The sequence below is a fragment of the Bos indicus x Bos taurus genome, chromosome 19 (assembly GCF_003369695.1).
Source record: "Bos indicus x Bos taurus breed Angus x Brahman F1 hybrid chromosome 19, Bos_hybrid_MaternalHap_v2.0, whole genome shotgun sequence".
Classification (NCBI taxonomy): Eukaryota; Metazoa; Chordata; class Mammalia; order Artiodactyla; family Bovidae; genus Bos; species Bos indicus x Bos taurus.
This window is the reverse complement of record NC_040094.1, coordinates 34,616,661-34,633,823: the sequence shown is the minus strand read 5'-3', so window position 1 is coordinate 34,633,823 and position 17,163 is coordinate 34,616,661. Positions and strand designations below refer to the sequence as shown.

The 17,163-nt window shown below is 44.5% G+C and overlaps 1 protein-coding gene across 8 annotated transcripts in view; it reads left to right on the top strand.

The window, feature by feature from the left end:
* Window positions 1-17,163, top strand: part of SPECC1 (sperm antigen with calponin homology and coiled-coil domains 1) — a 242,274-nt gene that overhangs the window by 166,640 nt on the left and 58,471 nt on the right. For all 8 annotated transcript variants that reach the window (XM_027519445.1, XM_027519439.1, XM_027519442.1 and 5 more), the window contains one exon: window positions 1,389-1,491. In XM_027519445.1, coding sequence (XP_027375246.1) covers window positions 1,389-1,491 — 103 coding nt within the window. The remainder of the gene's footprint in view (window positions 1-1,388; window positions 1,492-17,163) is intronic.

The window sequence follows — 17,163 nt, the reverse complement described above, 5'->3', positions numbered from 1 at the left end:
ACAAGGCTCCGGCCAGAAGGATCTTCCTTCTGTCCTTTCACGCTTCTCCTCCTCAGTCCACCCTCCCCTGAGGTTGCAGCCCGCCCCCGGTAGCACGGACACCCCCTTTTCGGCCTGTGCTGTCTGACCTCCATTTGTATTTAATTCCCTGCTGCACACTGTGTGTGCTTTTGTCCTCACTTGGGCTGTAATTTAGTGGACAGCAAATACTTCATCCTGACGCTTGGATCGCTCTCAGCCCCTTGTGTTATGCTGCACAGAGCCGCTCACTCAGTAAATATTTACGAATAGGCAGGTGGATAAATGCACAAAATTGGCTACTTGAGGAGTAATGGCTTTTTAACAAACATTAGAACTACCATTATGAGTATTAGAAAAGGGTTTTATAAAAGTCTGAACACCTCAGTTCAGCCATTGTCAAATCTTTGGGTGTGGTCTGTTTCTGGACCCAAATAGATGAAGTCATATCTTTCAGAGGTTTAATTTAAAGCCCCAGTTGTTACATTTCTGTCTTGTTTATGTGCAGAGGATTTAAATAATCAAAACAGGTTTTCAGGACCAGAATTAGTGCTATCCCAAAATTATTCTTTTTTTTGTACCAGAAATGCATACAAACAGACTATGTGTATTTTTCCATGCTATTCATATTATACCTTCATCGTAAAAGGTTAGATTAGTGAGGTTAGTTTATTATTTCATTTTTATATTCATGTCATTGAGACAAGCCGATAATAGAATAGAAATTTACTTTGGTAATTTTTGTATTATTATTATTGCAGTCATGTCTATTTTCTTTTTTTTTTTTAAAGAAAACTGGTAAATGTTTCGTTTATTGAGAAACTCTTTTCCAAGCCTTCATTTTAGTCTTCCCTAATTTGTCATGCCTAGAAATTTGGCTCTCAGTGATGAATTAAGACCAGGCATAGTGAACACTTGCAAAGTCACAGTAACTTCATTGTTAATGGTGACACTGACCATATAAACTCCATTCCCATTACCTCCCATAAGCAACTAGTCTGGGGTTTTTAAAATGCTCTTCCAGTATTCCTTGTATATGTTATCGTAGAAATAGGTGTAGCTTTGGAACATGTACTGTTTTCTATAGGTGTCTTTAAATGATGCTGTACTTAATAAATAAAAGGCTAGAAGGATAGAGCAGCAGATGGATTAAAAAAAAAAACCCTCACCAGACTCCTGAAAGCCAGGAAGCACAGTTCCCTTTCTGCTTCATACCGTGAAATGTAATAAAAATGTGCTGTTAATGGGTCTGGTGGGCGATTTTTTTAGAGTCTCGTTGGACAGACACTGACTTTTGCTTTTCTCATTTAGTTAATTATTTTCTGTGTATTTGTGGACTCTAAACGTCAGCATCTCTGCTTTCTAACTAGTGTGGAAAGAAGAGACCCCCTGGCGGCCCTGGCCCGGGAATACGGCGGCTCCAAGCGCAACGCTCTCCTCAGGTGGTGTCAGAGGAAGACAGAGGGCTACGCGGTAAGGCCGGGGGCCGTCAGCATCCAGCAGGCTTGGACGGGCGGCGGCCTGTGTCCTGCATGTGTACTGGCCTGGGCGGGCCTGTGTGCCTGTTGGTGTCAGCTCTGTTCTCCCAGGCAGGGCTGCTGGCGGGTGGGGGTGGGGGCAGGGTAGGACCCCGAGGACCCATCACAACTTCCAGCAGACGTGACCTCACTGTGAGCCTGCGTCCCCTAGGACGGCGTCTTTATTTGCTCAGAGGCCGAATAAACCCCTAGCAGTGCCCCCAACTGGCTGATCTGCCCAAGGAGGCAGCTTTCACTAAATCATCTTCAAAAGATGGTGCCTTTTTCTGATTGACACATAGGCCCCACATGGTGGGCCTTCAGTCTCTTCTGAAGTTAAGAGTTGCTCATATTTAGTTGGAGAGTTTCCATTTTTGTTTTCTGTGGAGGTTGAACACAGAAGGAATACTTGATATAAGTTTGGTTTTTTATAATAAAATGTCATACACAAAGATGAAAGTGTGTAAATCATAGTTTATCAAATGACTGTGGACGTGAAAACCCATAGAGTCACGTCTAGGAGCAGAGCATGGCTGAGCCCACACCACTCATGTGACTTTCCCGTCGTAGCCCCCATGACCTCCACAAGTGACTCTGTCCCTAGTTCTGTTTCTGCTCTGGTTTTCCATAAAACTTAGCGTCCCTAAATACCATATCCATTTTGTCTGCATTTGAACCTTATATAAATGGAATTAAAACCTGTAGTATTTCCATCTGTGTTTTTAAATTGTTGAGATTTACCTGTGTTGTTGCCTGTGAGTATGATTTATTCATTTCCTTCTCCGATAGTAAGCTATGGTATGATCACATCATTGTTTACTTACCCGTTCTGTTGTCAATGGGCAGGTGAGTGACTTCTAGTCTGGGGCTCTTACAAATCTGGTATGTTCTGTTGGTATGTTCTTGTAACGCCTCTCAGAACCCACGTGTCCATTCTTTCTGGGTCTGCACCTAGAAATGGACCAGGTGGGCCACAGGATGTATGTGTGTTCCGTGTGGTAGATCGTGCCGGACAGATTTCCCAAGCAATTGTATGGTGTTATTGCCCACCAATGACTTGGGTGATTTATGTTTTCTCTACTTTCTCCACAGCACTTGCTGCTGTTGGTTTTGTTGCTCCCAGTCACTGGGGCATGTGTGACAAGAGGTCTCACTCAGGCTGTGGCTTATTTTCCCTGCTGGCAGGTGAGGTCGAGCTCCTCTCTTGTGTTCCTTGGACGTTCTCGCTGTCTTTCCTTGGATGCCTGCTCAAGCCTTTGCCCATTTTTAGAATCAGATTATCTTTCTTTGTTTGTTGCTTTCATAGATTCTTTATACATTCTGCACACAGGTCCTTAGTCAAATAGACGATATCATCTCCCAGGGTGGTTGAATTTTCACTCTTCCTTTAAACACAGTTCTTCATTTTAATTAAGTCCAATTTATTAGTCTCTTCTCTGATGATTAGTGCATTTTGTTTCTGTTTAAGAAATCTTTGTTCCACGGTCATTACACATCGTTCTGTGTTTTCTTCTGTAAGTTGGACTGTTTTACCTTCCTGTTAATTAGGTGTCCTCTTTAAAACTGCCACCTCCTTCACTCTCCTTATTCAGGCCCAGCCCCCTCCCCCACATCTTGACCCTATTTTTCTACAAATCCTGAAACTGTTGGCACCATGACACTCCTTTCCCAACGTCCAGCTTTGAGGGGCAAGAAGACTGGGCCTTGGCTGAGAGTCAGCCCAGAGGGCCAGGCAGAACCAGGTTCTCTGTGCAGCAGCAGTCAAGTGTCTCCAATTCAGACTGTACCCAAGAAAAAAGTGGCCCATATCTGAGTCTCTTCATTTTCTGTTTTTTAAAAATGTAAAGAAAAAATCAGGGTCATGACCAACAACAGAGGCCCCCCGGGTACAAACGTGTTTCTGGCCCGTCGTGCTCTTGGCTCCTCTGTCACTCTCTGCGTCTGCCTTTTCTCAAGGTTCAGACACCCTGCAAAGGCAGGCGGCTGAGTGACAGCATCCCCGTCAGGACAGGAGTCGGGGATGAAAGCTGGTTACGGGAGGTTTCAGGGTGAGGGAAATGGGCTGGTGACCAAAAAGGAAGACGAGTAGGACTCATCGGCCAGGCACGAGGTCTGACGGCAGTGAGCCCCGCGAAGTCATGGTGGTCAGCGGCACTGTCATTTCTCGTTTTCCAGAAATAGGTGAGGGATGTGCTGGAATGGTTATGAAAAGAATGTTAAAAGTTTCAGAAGGAATCAGCCCTTAAACGCAGAAGGTCATTGTAATTAGGTCACAAGAGGGTTAGACAATGAATTTCCAGTCATGAGAATGAGAATGATGTTTCTTGCTGTCTTGCTTTCTTTCACTTTGTTTTCTTTTGTGAACATCTTGAACTTGTTTTCAAAGCATCTCACATTGGATGAAGCCCAAACTTATTTTGCCTGAAGAGTATCTTTCATTCATTGTTAAATCTCTGTAAACTTAGAGAGAAATACAAATCATATGTGCCTGATTTATCTACTCTTCAAAAACTATCCTCTGTCTAGACCTGTTTGTCTAAGACAGCCCTCTAAAGCTTGTTCTCTCCTACTTGGGAAGCCAGAAATAAACTGTAGAAAACTCAAAATGGTTCAAAAAACATCTTTTGAAAAACCAATAACCATGTAATTTTGACTGAAAATGGTTTCTTTTTACCAAAGTGTAGTGTGATAGGTTAGATCAGAATCCTCCTTATATTAATTCAGTGGGTTTTTATCGAGATGCCAGGTTCATGCCACATAATATTTAACTGCTGGGAAGTCATCCGTGAATGAAACAGGTGGCACCTCTGCTCCTGTGGAAACTATGTTCTCGTGGGGATGACAATTAATTAAAATTTAAATATGAAATATGTACCAGATTGGAAGATGGAGTGTGCTAGGGAGAAACATAATGCCAGGAAAGAGGATTGGGAATGTCAGGTGTGGGGGTGCAGTCTTAACAGGAAGGTGGGAGAGGTGATGGTTCAGCTCACCTGGAGAAGGTGAGGACTCGTGTTTATCTCACACCAGGCTCAAAAGGGCATGGCCTTAGGGATGTCTCAGTTGGAGTTGAAGTAACGCCAGGTGGCTGCTCTGTACAGCAGCACCGAGGATTAGATGAGCAGGCACGGGTCATCCCACATGAAGTCGGCCTGCACTGTGGGGAGGGGTCTGCACGGAGCCACTCTTAAAAGGAGACCCTTCCAGACGGTCCACTCACCTCAGATTCCTTTGGGCCTTTTTGGAAAAAGCCAAACTCCAGGAAGGCTCCACAGGCTCCTCCCCACGGGTCTGGTGCTGGCCGTGCCTTCAGCTGCATCCCCACCCCACCCCTACCCACGGAACTCCCAGACTCTCTCTCTTCATCTGCTTTCCCTTCCTTCTCTGGGGTATGACATAGAGGTTTCCGTCTCTAAGGTCATTACCAGGAAGCCTTCTAAAGGAGCAGAAACTGAGATGGTGGATAAAAGAGCAGACTTCTAAGAATGACGCCCAGTGCCCCTCACCCTATGGACTTGCCCCCAAGTGTGGCAAAGGGGCGATCACCCAGGTAGACCTAATAAATAAACCCATAAAAGTCAAGTCTCCTCTGAAGCATAATGACCCACACACTTGGTGGATTTAAAGGTGAAAGCGACGTGTGAGGAGGAGCTGATGGCTAGAGAGGAAACTGGGACTTCCCAGCATGAAAGCCTTGGAGCACCGAGGTCCTATGACACCCAGGAAGCACTGTGGGGGCCCCAGCAGTTGTGAAGTGAACAGGCTAGTCCTTCTCTGCCTGTCCTGATGCCCTCAGACCTCAGCCAGGCTGAGGGTGTGCAGCTTGCTGGGCCTTCTGCTGGGCCTCAGCCAAGGGCCCTTGACCTGAAACAACGATGAGTGCGTGGTCCTGGGGCACCCCTTCAACCCACCGGGAAGCATGATGAGGCCCAGCCGCCCTGCCCTCCGGAGGCAGCACCTTGGCTGTGCTCCCAGGCCCTGGACTGTGTGGCCCACACTGGCGAGTCAATCCGGGTCATACAGCAACACCACGAATCCACCTGTGAGTGGATTCCCTCCCATGGCCTCCAGGGCGGAGTCTAGCCAGACTGACACCTGGACGTCTGACGTGAACAACCGGGCAGGGCTCCCCGGACTTCTGACCCACCAGACACCAGCCGACAATTAGTGGGTGTCGTGCACACTGCCGGATTTACAGCAACAGAATTCCAGTCAAGCGAAGTTAGTGGGATCTGGAGGTAACAGAGAGAGTCCCCAATTCTCCCTTAGGTCAGATTGTTTGCTTTTCCTATGATCAACCAGGGACAGACTTTGCTTCTTTGGGTCATTAGTGTACCACTCATTGTTACTGTTCCTGTGTTTCTGTCTACAGCACACTGGTTCCCTGAGGCTCAGGCGTGACTTTCCCATTCAAGGTTTCTCATTGCTGCCGGGGCCCCTACCTGTGGGGTCCCGAGTCTTTAGGTCTGGTCGGGGTCAGGCACAGCACTTTATAAATGCTCCTGGTGATGAATGTGTAGTTGGCACTGAGCACCCAGGCGGGGTGGCAGAATTCTAAGATGCCCTGTGATCTCTGCTCCCTGGCATTTCTCCCACAATCACCCTGTGTTCATGGCAAAAGGCATTCGACAGCATAGTTAAAAGTTGCTGGTGAATTGGCCCTAGAATAGGAAGGGAGATTACCTGTGTGGGCCTAACCCCATCACACGATGGCCGCTGCTGGGTTGGAGATGGGAGGGGAACCTGGGGAAAGGAGCTGAGAACAGCCTCCAGTTGCTGACGGCCAACAAGGAAATGGGGAACTTGGTCTTACAGATGCAGAAACCTGTCTCCAACCTGGACAGGCCTGCAGGCAGGTTCATCCCAGAGCTGCCAGGCGACACTCAGCTGACAGTGGATTTCAGCCTTGGGGAACCCTAAGCTGAGAACCGGCTACACTGGCCGACCTCTGACCGTCAGGAACCGTGAGGTCACAAACAGGTCACAGGGCCCCAGAATTTGTTACACAGGAAAAGAAAACTAATACAATGACTTAGAAAGCAGTAAAAATGCCTGGGCATTCCTGGCCAGACTGTTTTCAAATTGTGTTTCCCATAAGGGTGAACTTGGGTATCGTTTTACATATTTCCTTCTACGTCAATATTGCTCTAATGTTTTGACACTTGAAGTCTGAGGCCTTTAAAACTTTAAAACTCAGCCTGTTAAAACTTGCCGTGTCCTGCCTCTGTCCTTGACCATATAAATCACCAGTGTCGGCCTCCCAGTCAAGGTGCCACCCATGGAATATACCCTTTAACACAGAAACTGTGTTTATTGGTATTTATTTCAAGGAAATAGTCATGGATGCCTATGAAGATACCATTTCAAGCAAGTTTATCATGTTTTATTCATTTAAAATTATTTTTAAAGAACTGGAAGTGATACAAATATCTAATAATAGGTTAATCAAATAAATTTCGGTATGTGTGTACAGTGTAATATAATATAACCCTTAAAAGTCATACTTTGAACAAATATATTTAAAAACAGTGGGGAAAAATATACCCAGTGCATTAAGTCAAAAATCAAATTTTAAAACACTGTCTGGTATGATTCCAATTCTGTAAAAAGAAGTTTATACAAATGTTAACAGTGGTTATCTCTAGGAGAATACTTAAAATTTATTCATCCTTTCTTATAATATTTTCATTTTCTGCTATGAATGTGTAAATTTTTAAAAGAAAAAGTTATTTTTAAAATTGCATCATTTTAAAGAAAGAAGGGCTTCCCAGGTGGCTCAGTGGTAAAGAACCTGCCTGCCAATGTAGGAGACCCAGGAGAAGCATGTTTGATCCCTGGGTCAGGTAGATCCCCTGGAAAAGGAAATGGCAACCCACTGCAGTGTTCCTGCCTGGAAAAATCCCATGGACAGAGGAGCCTAGCAGGCCACAGGCCATGGAGTCACAAAGAGTTGGACACAACTGTGCACACACGCATCAAAGGAAAGAAGCCAGATGCAAAAATCTACTTATTATATGTATGAAATGTCCAGAGTAGGGAAATTCATAGAGTCAGAAAGTAGAGTATGGTTCCCAGGGAGTTGGGGGAGGAGTTACTGAACCGAACTTGGTTCCACTTGCCTGTAGAGGCAGACAGTCTGCTGACACCGGGTTGTGGTGAAGGAAAGTCCAATGTTTATTTGTAGGGCACCAGGCAGGGAGAAGGGCTTCCCTGATAGCTCAGTTGGTAAACAACCCACCTACAATGCAGGAGACCCCAGTTCAATTCCTGGGTTGGGAAGATCCACTGAAGAAGGGATAGGCTACCCACTCCAGCATTCTTGGGCTTCCCTTGTGGCTCAGCTGGTAAAGAATCCTCCTGCAATTCGGGAGACCTGGGTTCAATCCTTGAGTTGGAAAGATCCTCTGGAGAAGGGAAAGGCTATGCACTCCAGTGTTCTGGCCTGGAGAATTCCATGGACTCTGTAGTCCATGGGGCCACAAAGAGTCGGACACAGCTGAGAAACTTTCACTTTCAAGCAGAGAGAACAGGCATTTCATGCTCAAAAGACCCAAACTCCTTCCCATGACTTTCAGGGAAGAATTTTTAAAGATGAAGAGAGGGGAAGGGTTAGGGGTGTGTATCAGCTCCTGCACATCCTTCCTGTGGGCAGGAGATGAGGTAACAGGGGGTATTTCAGGAATCTTAATCGTCCACCTTCTGGTTCCAACCAGTCTAGGGTCTAGTGCTTGGGGTTAGCCTGTCGTCACCGTCCTCCACCTGGGCCAGGGTCTTATTTCTGCAGAACAACTCAAAGATACACGTCAGAGTGTTCTGTATGCCCCTTGGGACGAGCTTGCACTCCGTTTTATTGTTGAACTGTTGTTTCTTGACCCTTTGTCTTTTCTTTCCACATTCTCTCACTTCCCTAATAAATAACTGCTTGAATCTGCTCTTTGGAACTCAGGAAAAGCCTGGGAGACTAAAGCCTTTTTCTACAAATAAGCAGGGGACAAACAGAAGGACTTTTGTGCCCAGGAAGTCTCCATGGGGTCCTGCTTGGTTTCAGTCCCCCTTCTTCTTCCATCCTGAGGGGAACCGGGCGGGACAGGGAAGAGAATAGAGTTTTAGATAGAAGGGTTGATGATAAACTCTGCAGGGGAGCTTGATCTTAGGGGGAGTCCAGTTTCAGAGGGAGTGACAGAGTTTCTTTTGCAGGTGATGAAAATGTTCTGGAATTAGGCAGTGGTTATACAACCATGTAAGTGAATGAATAAGCTTCCGAATCACATTTTATAAAGGCAGACTTTATGGTGTGTGAGTTATATCCCAATAAAGCTCTTATTTGTTTTTAGAAAAGGCAGTTAGGAGAGCTTCCGTAGAGAGATCAAGGAGATTACGGATGAAGGGTTAGTGGGGGTGGTAGAAAATAGTACCTAGATGATAAATCTTATCAAACTATAACTTTAAACGATATAATTTTAATACACCATGTATTACTGCGTATGCTAAGAAATAGTTGGAAAGTAAAATGGAGAGATGTAAGGTATTGGTCTTCTGGTTTTATTTAGGAGGTGGGATTCAAGGTGTTTACTTCATTATGATGATTCATAACTCAAATGTGTCTTTTGTATGATTGTTGTGTTGTGACATACAATTTGGGGGTGAAGTCTGAGGAAGAATGCCATAAAAATGTTTTATAGTCAGTGATTAAACCAGATCCTTTCTGAGAAAAACACAATGTGGAAGGACAGAGCACCTAAGAAATGGTCGTACAGAGAATGGGCTGGAGGGCCTTCAGGGTTGGCTTCTGTTCTTATTTCTCAGTGCCATTTCAGAGCTGTGTGACGGTTAACAATTTGATTAAAAAAAAAAAGCAAAAAACCTGCATCTTTTAAAAACCAACGTAAACTTGAAAGATTGATAAAACCATTTTTCAGAAAAATGGCTGCTTCTCTCTAACCCTGAATTGCACATACTATAACTCAGAATTTACTCATTTTGGCGTGGCCTGTCTTGTTTTTTCATATTTTGTCTAATCAAAGCCCTTGCCATCTGGAATGGTGATAATGTAGTAGGTCTAATCCTATTACGCTGAGTAACATGTAAGTCTTGATCATATAAGTCTAAATCAGTGTTCGGCCAACCATGGCCCAGGGGCCAACTCAGGCCCACCATGGGGTTTTGTGGATAAAGATTTACAGGCACAGGATCACAATCATTCATTTACATGTGGCTGCTTCTGTGCTGTAACTGCAGTAAAAAGCCCTTCACAAGAAAGGTCGGCTGACCCCTCCCTTAGATACAGGTGTACATTTAGATACTTAGATAAAGAGTATCCCCCATTATTCAAATCATACTTGGCTCTTGCATTTCAGATAGCAAGAAGCCCATGTTCAGATGGCAAGAGGCTTACTTGAAGATGTGTCTGAATCTGTGGAGTTTCTGGTTTTGTACTGCAGGAATTGAGACAGCAAGGAGACAGCTGTGCTGTCACGAAGGCACAGACACCTTTGAACCTGGTGTTTTATTGTTTTTTTAATTGGAAAGTGGAAGTGAAAGTGTTAAGTTGCTGAGTTATGTCTGACTCTTTGCAACCCAATGGACTGTAGCCCACCAGGCTTCTCTGTCCATGGGATTTTCCAGGCAAGAGTACTGGAGTTGCCATTTCCTTCTCCAGGGGATCTTCCTGACCCGGGGATTGAACCCATGTCTCCCACATTGCAGGCAGATTCTTCGCTGTTCAAGCCATCAAGAAAACCCATTTTTAATTGAAGGATAATTGCTTTACAATATTGTGCTGGTTTTCTGCCACACATCAACATGAATCAGCCATAGATATACATATATCCCCTCTGTTTTGAACCTCTCTCCTTCCTCCCCTGCAATCCCACCCCTCTAGGTTATCACAGAGCACCGGGTTGAGCTCCCTGAGTCATATAGCAAATTCCCACCAGCTATCTGTTTTACATATGATAATGTATATGTTTCAGTGCTATTCTCTCAGTTTGTCCCACCATCCTCTTCCCCTGCGGTGTCCACAAGTCCGTTTTCTACATCTGCATCTCTATTCCTTCCCTGCAAATAGGTTCAAATTTTCGAGATTCCATTTATACGTGTTAATATACAGTATTTGTTTTGCTCTTTCTGACTTACTCCATTCTGTGTAACAGGCTCTAGGTTCAATCCACCTCACTAGAACAGATTCAAATTAGTTAACCTCTTAGCCAGCAACTACGTATTCTTCTATGTTAAAGAAAAAAGCAGTCTTCCTGTTGTCCTAAACAAACCTTAATTTGTCTTTGGAAAGAACACCCACGTTGCTGGCAAAATGTTTTTCTGTCTCTGGTTCCCAGACAAGCACCAGCGCATGCCTGACCAATAGCAAGCAGTCTGCGATCCATCAGGCCATTTGGAGCTCTGCTGGTTATTTTCTTTTTTGAGACAGGTCTCTTGAGAGCTACAGGCACGATTCAGAGAATGTATGATGCTTTGACTTATTTATGTCGTTAAAGTGGCTCCTTTCCTGATCTCATTATAAAGATCAATCCCCAGTAGAAAACCAGTGCCATTATTGGCCTGTGCTCTGTGGAGGCCCTTTTCACCTGCTGTCTCACTTCTGCTGCTGTTTATGAAACACTGTGGTTTGTGAAGACACTTTTTTACGTTTTCAAAAATCTAACTACAGTTGGTTTACAATAGTGTGTTAGTTTCAGGTGTAGAGCTTCAGATTCCTTGCCATTACAGGTCATGCTGCTGCTGCTGCTGCTAAGTCACTTCAGTCGTGTCCGACTCTGTGCAACCCCATAGACAGCAGCCCACCAGGCTCCCCCGTCCCTGGGATTCTCCAGGCAAGAACACTGGAGTGGGTTGCCATTTCCTTCTCCAATGCATGAAAGTGAAAAGTGAAAGTGAAGTCACTCAGTCGTGTCCGACTCCTAGCGACCCCATGGACTGCAGCCCACCAGGCTCCTCCACCCATGGGATTTTCCAGGCAAGAGTACTAGAATGGGTTGCCATTGCCTTCTCCGATTACAGGTCATACAAGATATTAAATATAGTTGCATTGCTATACAGTAAATCTTCATTGTTTATTTTATATATAGTGTTGTGTATCTATTAATCCCAAACTCCTAATTTATCACCCCCACTTTCCCCTTCAGTAATCCTAAATTTGTTTGTCTATGAGTCTCTTTCTGTTTTGTAAAGAAGATCATTTGTATAATTATTTTTAGGTCCCACATATATATGATACTTATTTGTTTTTGTCTCTCTGACTCACTTCACTTAGTATGATAATCTCTAGTTTCATCCATGTTGCTACAAGTGGCATTATTTCATTATTTTTTATGGCTGAGTAGTATTCCATTGTGGGATTTCTCCGGTGGTTCAGCAGTAAAAAAAAAATCTGCCTGCAATGCAGGAGACGTGGGTTAGATCTCTGAGTCAGAAAGATCCCCTGGAGGAGGGCATGGCAACCCACTCCAGTGTTCTTGCCTGGAGAATCCGAGGACAGAGGAGCCTGGCAGGCTGCAGTCCATGGGGACACAAAGATTTGGATACAGCTAAAGTGACTGAGCACACACTCAAAAGTATTCCACTGTGTATGTATACACACACAATGAAGTACCATACATAGATAGATGTAATATGTATATATATATATTTATATATAAATATAAACAAGTAAAATATATACATTTATATATATTTATATGTATATGTAATATATATATATAGAGAGAGAGATTTAGGTTGCTTCCTTGTCTTGGCAATTGTAAATAATACTGCTATGAACGTTAGGGTGCATATGTCTTTTTGAATTAGAGGTTTCATCTTTTCCGGGTGTGTGCCCAGGAGTGGGATTGCTGGATCATGTGGTAAATCTATTTTTAGTTTTTTAAGGGCCTCTGTACTGTTTTCCATAGTGGCTGCACCAGTTTTCATTCCCACCAGCTGTGTAGAAGAGCTCCCATTTCTCCACACCCTCTCTAGCATTTGTTGTTTGTAGACTTCTGATAATGGCCACTGACCAGTGTGAGGTGGAACTCTATTGTGGATTTGACTTGCATTACTCTAATAATTTAGCATCTTTTCATGGCCTGTTGACCATCTGTATGTCTCTGTGTCTCTTTCAGTTTCTATATGGTCATCACTAATTCAGTCCCAACCCTTGTGGAGATCCCCTTAGGTCCTACTTGTGAGGGGTTCCACCCATTTCCCACTGAGGGGTCTCCCCTGAGTCCTTGGCCACCTCCGTCCTGGCTTGTCCTCACTCCTGTGTCAGACGCTTGACTGTTATATTTCTGTCTCTCCTTTTACTCTTGCCTGGAAAATCCCATGGACAGAGGAGCCTGGTAGGCTGCAGTCCATGGGGTTGCTGAGGGTCAGACACGACTGAGCGACTTCACTTTCCCTTTTCACTTTCATGCATTGGAGAGGGAAATGGCAACCCACTCCAATGTTCTTGCCTGGAGAATCCCAGGGACAGGGGAGCCTGGTGGGCTGCCGTCTATGGGGTCGCACAGAGTTGGACACGACTGAAGTGACTTAGCAGCAGCAGCTCCTTTTTTTATTTTTTTGACCTTCAGGTTCCCATATCTGTTTTTTTTCTTGTTTTGGTTCCTCCAGTATCTTCTGAGCAGGAGTTCGTGGGAGGTAAAATTTCGTCACCTTGATTCTGCACATTACTCTGACACTTGGTGATTTCATTGGGTATAAAATTTTAGTTCTGGGCATAAGTGGAGATTCAGCATCTGGAATTCCCAGCCTCTTCTGCCGGTCTGGTTCTCTCTGCCACCAACAGCTGCTGTGCAGAAAGGTGGAAAGGTGATGGGGAAGCACTTACCATGTGTGGGGCCATGGGAAGGGAATGTCCACTGCCTTGTTATTGGTCACAATGTTGGCATCTCGACATTTTTCATTATTTGGTGGTATTAGTTGATTTTCTAGAGTTTTGAGGCAGACCATTGCAAGAAAATGATATTTTTTCTTTCTTTTTAATATTCATACCTTTTGTACTTTTTTGGTTTTATTCACTTGTAGAAGTTCAGGAAATGTTGACTAATAGTGTTAATGGTGGATAGTCTTGTTTTCCCTGCAAAATGAGTAGTATCTCGCCTTTAAATATGACTTTTGTGTTATTTCCTGATAAACACCATCCATTAAAGGAAGCCTAGTCCCAAGGTTATTACCGAGAGGTTTTTCTTTCTTTAATCCAGAAAAAGATAAGAATTGTTTCAAATTCCTTTTTGGCATTTGTTGAGCAATAAATACATCAGATGTTTTTCTCTTTCAACCCATTTATGTAATTCACATAAATATATTATGTAACAGGTGTCCTAGTGGGGACACATTCTTGTATTCCTGGGGGTAAAACTCCAGCGTGGCCAAGGGTGTCTGGTATTTTTTCATATGGTATATTCCTGGGGGAAGTTTCTGCCTGATGATGGCTGTTTTCTAATATGAAGCATATTGTGTTCTGTACTCTATTCATAATAAAGGACATTTGTCTTGTTGCTTAGTTTAGGGATAGATAAAGTTTTGCGTTAATAAGACCTGGTTTAAAATGTTAACAGGCACTTACATGTACAAGTCACAAATGCAGTAGACCAGCTCAGCATCCTTAGAGGCCACAGGCTGAGGGACCCACATCGTGCCCGTTCCAACCTTCTGCATTCCTACAAAATGCAGGAGAAAGAGAGGGGACAGAAGGAGGTGGGCTTTGGGGGATAGCGTTCGAGGACGCTTAGAACCTCTCCCTGTGAGTTAGCAGAGTCTTATGGCTTTACAGGATCACTGGAACGAAAGGCCTGTGTTCATACATCACCAGGGCGTACTCTTCTCCATACGTGTAGAAATGTCAGGAGTCCTACCAGCTTCAGGAAGCAAGAGCAGGATTTTCAGAATGGTGCGAAAATGTTTCTTCCTTTCTTCTCCCCGGGGGCCATCATCCTGCTAGGTGGGGAAAGGAGGTGCTTCTCAGGATCCGATATACCAGCAGCCGGTGTGGCCACACGGCACCACCAGACATCAAAAGCCATTAACCTGCCTTCAGTGAGAGCTGAGGCCCGGATGCCTGGATGTTGCTGCTCTTCGCTCTCTGTCCCCCAGGGCTGCTCGTAAGTCTGTTTAGACAATAGCAGTCCCCAGTGACTCTGTGCTGAGTATTTTTTCCGTTCTTTTATTCATGAAATGTTCATCTGGGAAAGAAACACTCTAGCCACAAGAAGATTATGATTTCGGAGACTGAATTCAGTCTTCTTGGGGGTGGGAGGTTAAGATGCGGTTCAAGATTGTTTGTCGAGCATAAATTAAACTTGGTCTTAGAATGAAATTCCTCAGAACAAGTTGTTTAGTTATTATGTTGTGGTTTTTTTTGGGTAAGCATATCCAAAAATACATAAGTTCCATTTTCCCTTTAAAAAACAATGGTTTTCTTTTTCTCCTTACTAAAAATATTCTGTTTAGAGTACTAGAGCATTATAGGATGGACAGAATCACATTGTTCCCTGAAACCTTGTGGATTCTTTTATGGATGTGTGGAGAAGTCACTCATATGTTATGGGGTAGGTATGGGAGGGAATAAGATAGAGAAGGTCTCAGAGGGCAGATTGGCAGAATCCATCGTGGTTTATTCCATGTGTGTGCAGAGTGATAGCAAAAGGCTGGAAACAGCCTCAGCATCTGTTGTGTTCATCCACATAGTAGGAAAGAACAGAGCTGAGAATGAGCTGGTGTATAGTGAGTATTGCACGTGTGGTGGACATTGTTCTGCTGGCTTACGTGTCTCGACTGCAATCCCATGAGATATCTCTTCCAAATCCTTTTTGAGAATTTGGAAACCAACGTGCAGAGAAGTTGCCTAATTGCTTACAATCATGCCACTAGTAAGTGACGGGCTTCTGGCTTCAGAATGCACTGTTAGTTTCTACACTGTAGCTGTTTCTCCCTATGTGGTGTAAGAACCTGTCTCTGGACCCTGGTGAGTAGGGAAAAAATCAGGATTCGGAACTGTCCACAGCATGCTATACTTGCATAAAAGGAGGGGGAATAAACCTTCACATTTGTTTTGTACAGGGCAGTGCTGTCCAGGAAAACTCTTGAGTTGGTGGGAATGTTCTAGATCTATGCCAATGAGCACCTTACCCACTCACCAGACATGGTTCCTGAGCAGTTAAAAGGTGGCTACTGTGGCTGAGAACCTGAATCTTAGACTTTATTTAATTTTAAATAATTTAAGTGGCTACCTGTGGCTACTGCCTATCTTGTCAGATAATGCAGGACAGAACAGACATGGGAGCTGGTGAGAGATCATTTCATCTTATGGTTTTCAATCTCTAAAAAGAGCTTCTGCATAAACTTTTGTTGGAAGAGCAGATTCCATAGCCAGTCATTTCAAAACCATGAATATAGGGACTTCCCCTTGTGGCTCAGTGGTAAAGAATCCGCAGGCCAATGCAGGCGACTTGGGTTCAATCCCTGATCCAGGAAGATCCCACATGCCACAGAGCAGCTAGGACCATGCACCCCAACTAACTGAGCTTGTGCCCTAGGGCCTGTTCTCCGTAACAAGAGAAGCCACCACCATGAGAAACCCATGCACCGCAACCAGAGAGCAGCCCCTGCTCACTGTAGTTAGAGAAAGCCTGTGCACAGCAATGAAGACCCAGCACAGCCAAAAATAAATTACGAAATAAACAAAATAAATATAATCTAACCTAATCTGAGCTAGTTATTTGGAAGGTGGGGAAACTGAAAGACAGAGAAGTTGAGTCATTTGTCTCAAGTCCCAGTCACACAGCTGCTATAGTGACAAAGACCTGGGCCTCAGAGCTGCTCGCAACTTGGGTTCGTTTTTCCTCCTTGGAGTCTTTTATGTTTTGGTTTGCCAAGGTCCCTGTTCAGTCTGATTTTCAGTCACAAAAGAAAACAAGAGCCAGACTTTTGTCTCCAGTGTTCCCGGAACCACAGGGGGATCCTGTCCATGACTTGCTGGTTCTCTGTAGCCCAGCCACCAGGGGCCACCCCCATGTGACCCCAGATCACGGCACGTCTGCCCCGCTTGCTCTACTGAACGTGGTGAACCTTTTGAGCTGGGGACCACGCTTCGTTGTGTGTGTGTCCTGTGGCACCCAACACACAAAGGGGCTCAGTGAGCATTTGCTGTCATTAGACTTCAGACTGAGGGCTGAGCTCCCCTTCCAGTCTGGAAACTTGACCCGTGAGTGCAGATGGTTCATGATGGGAACACATGCAGTGAAGCATACAGCTTATTGAAATGACAGAGTTTGCCTCCAAACCCAGAATCAGGCTCCAGAGCCTGGTCTCTGAAACACTGTACTATTCTGCTTCTCTTTGTTGAGGGTTGGAAGGACATATAAGATTTTGAGCAGTATCCTAGGCACCAAGAAACCATTTCTGTAACTTGTCCTTTGTGGATACAGATAAGCTCTCAGCTAGAGGCATGGGGTTTCGGGGTACAGACAGATGACAGAGCCTAGAAAAGGGGCAATTGGACCATTCTAGGATGAATGGAGCCACCAGAGCTACAAGTAACCATCTCCCTTAGAAAGAGTAGGTCAAGATGAGTGAAATTAATGAAAATGAGGTGATCTACTCAGGAGAGAGTCACTAGAGGACTGGAAAG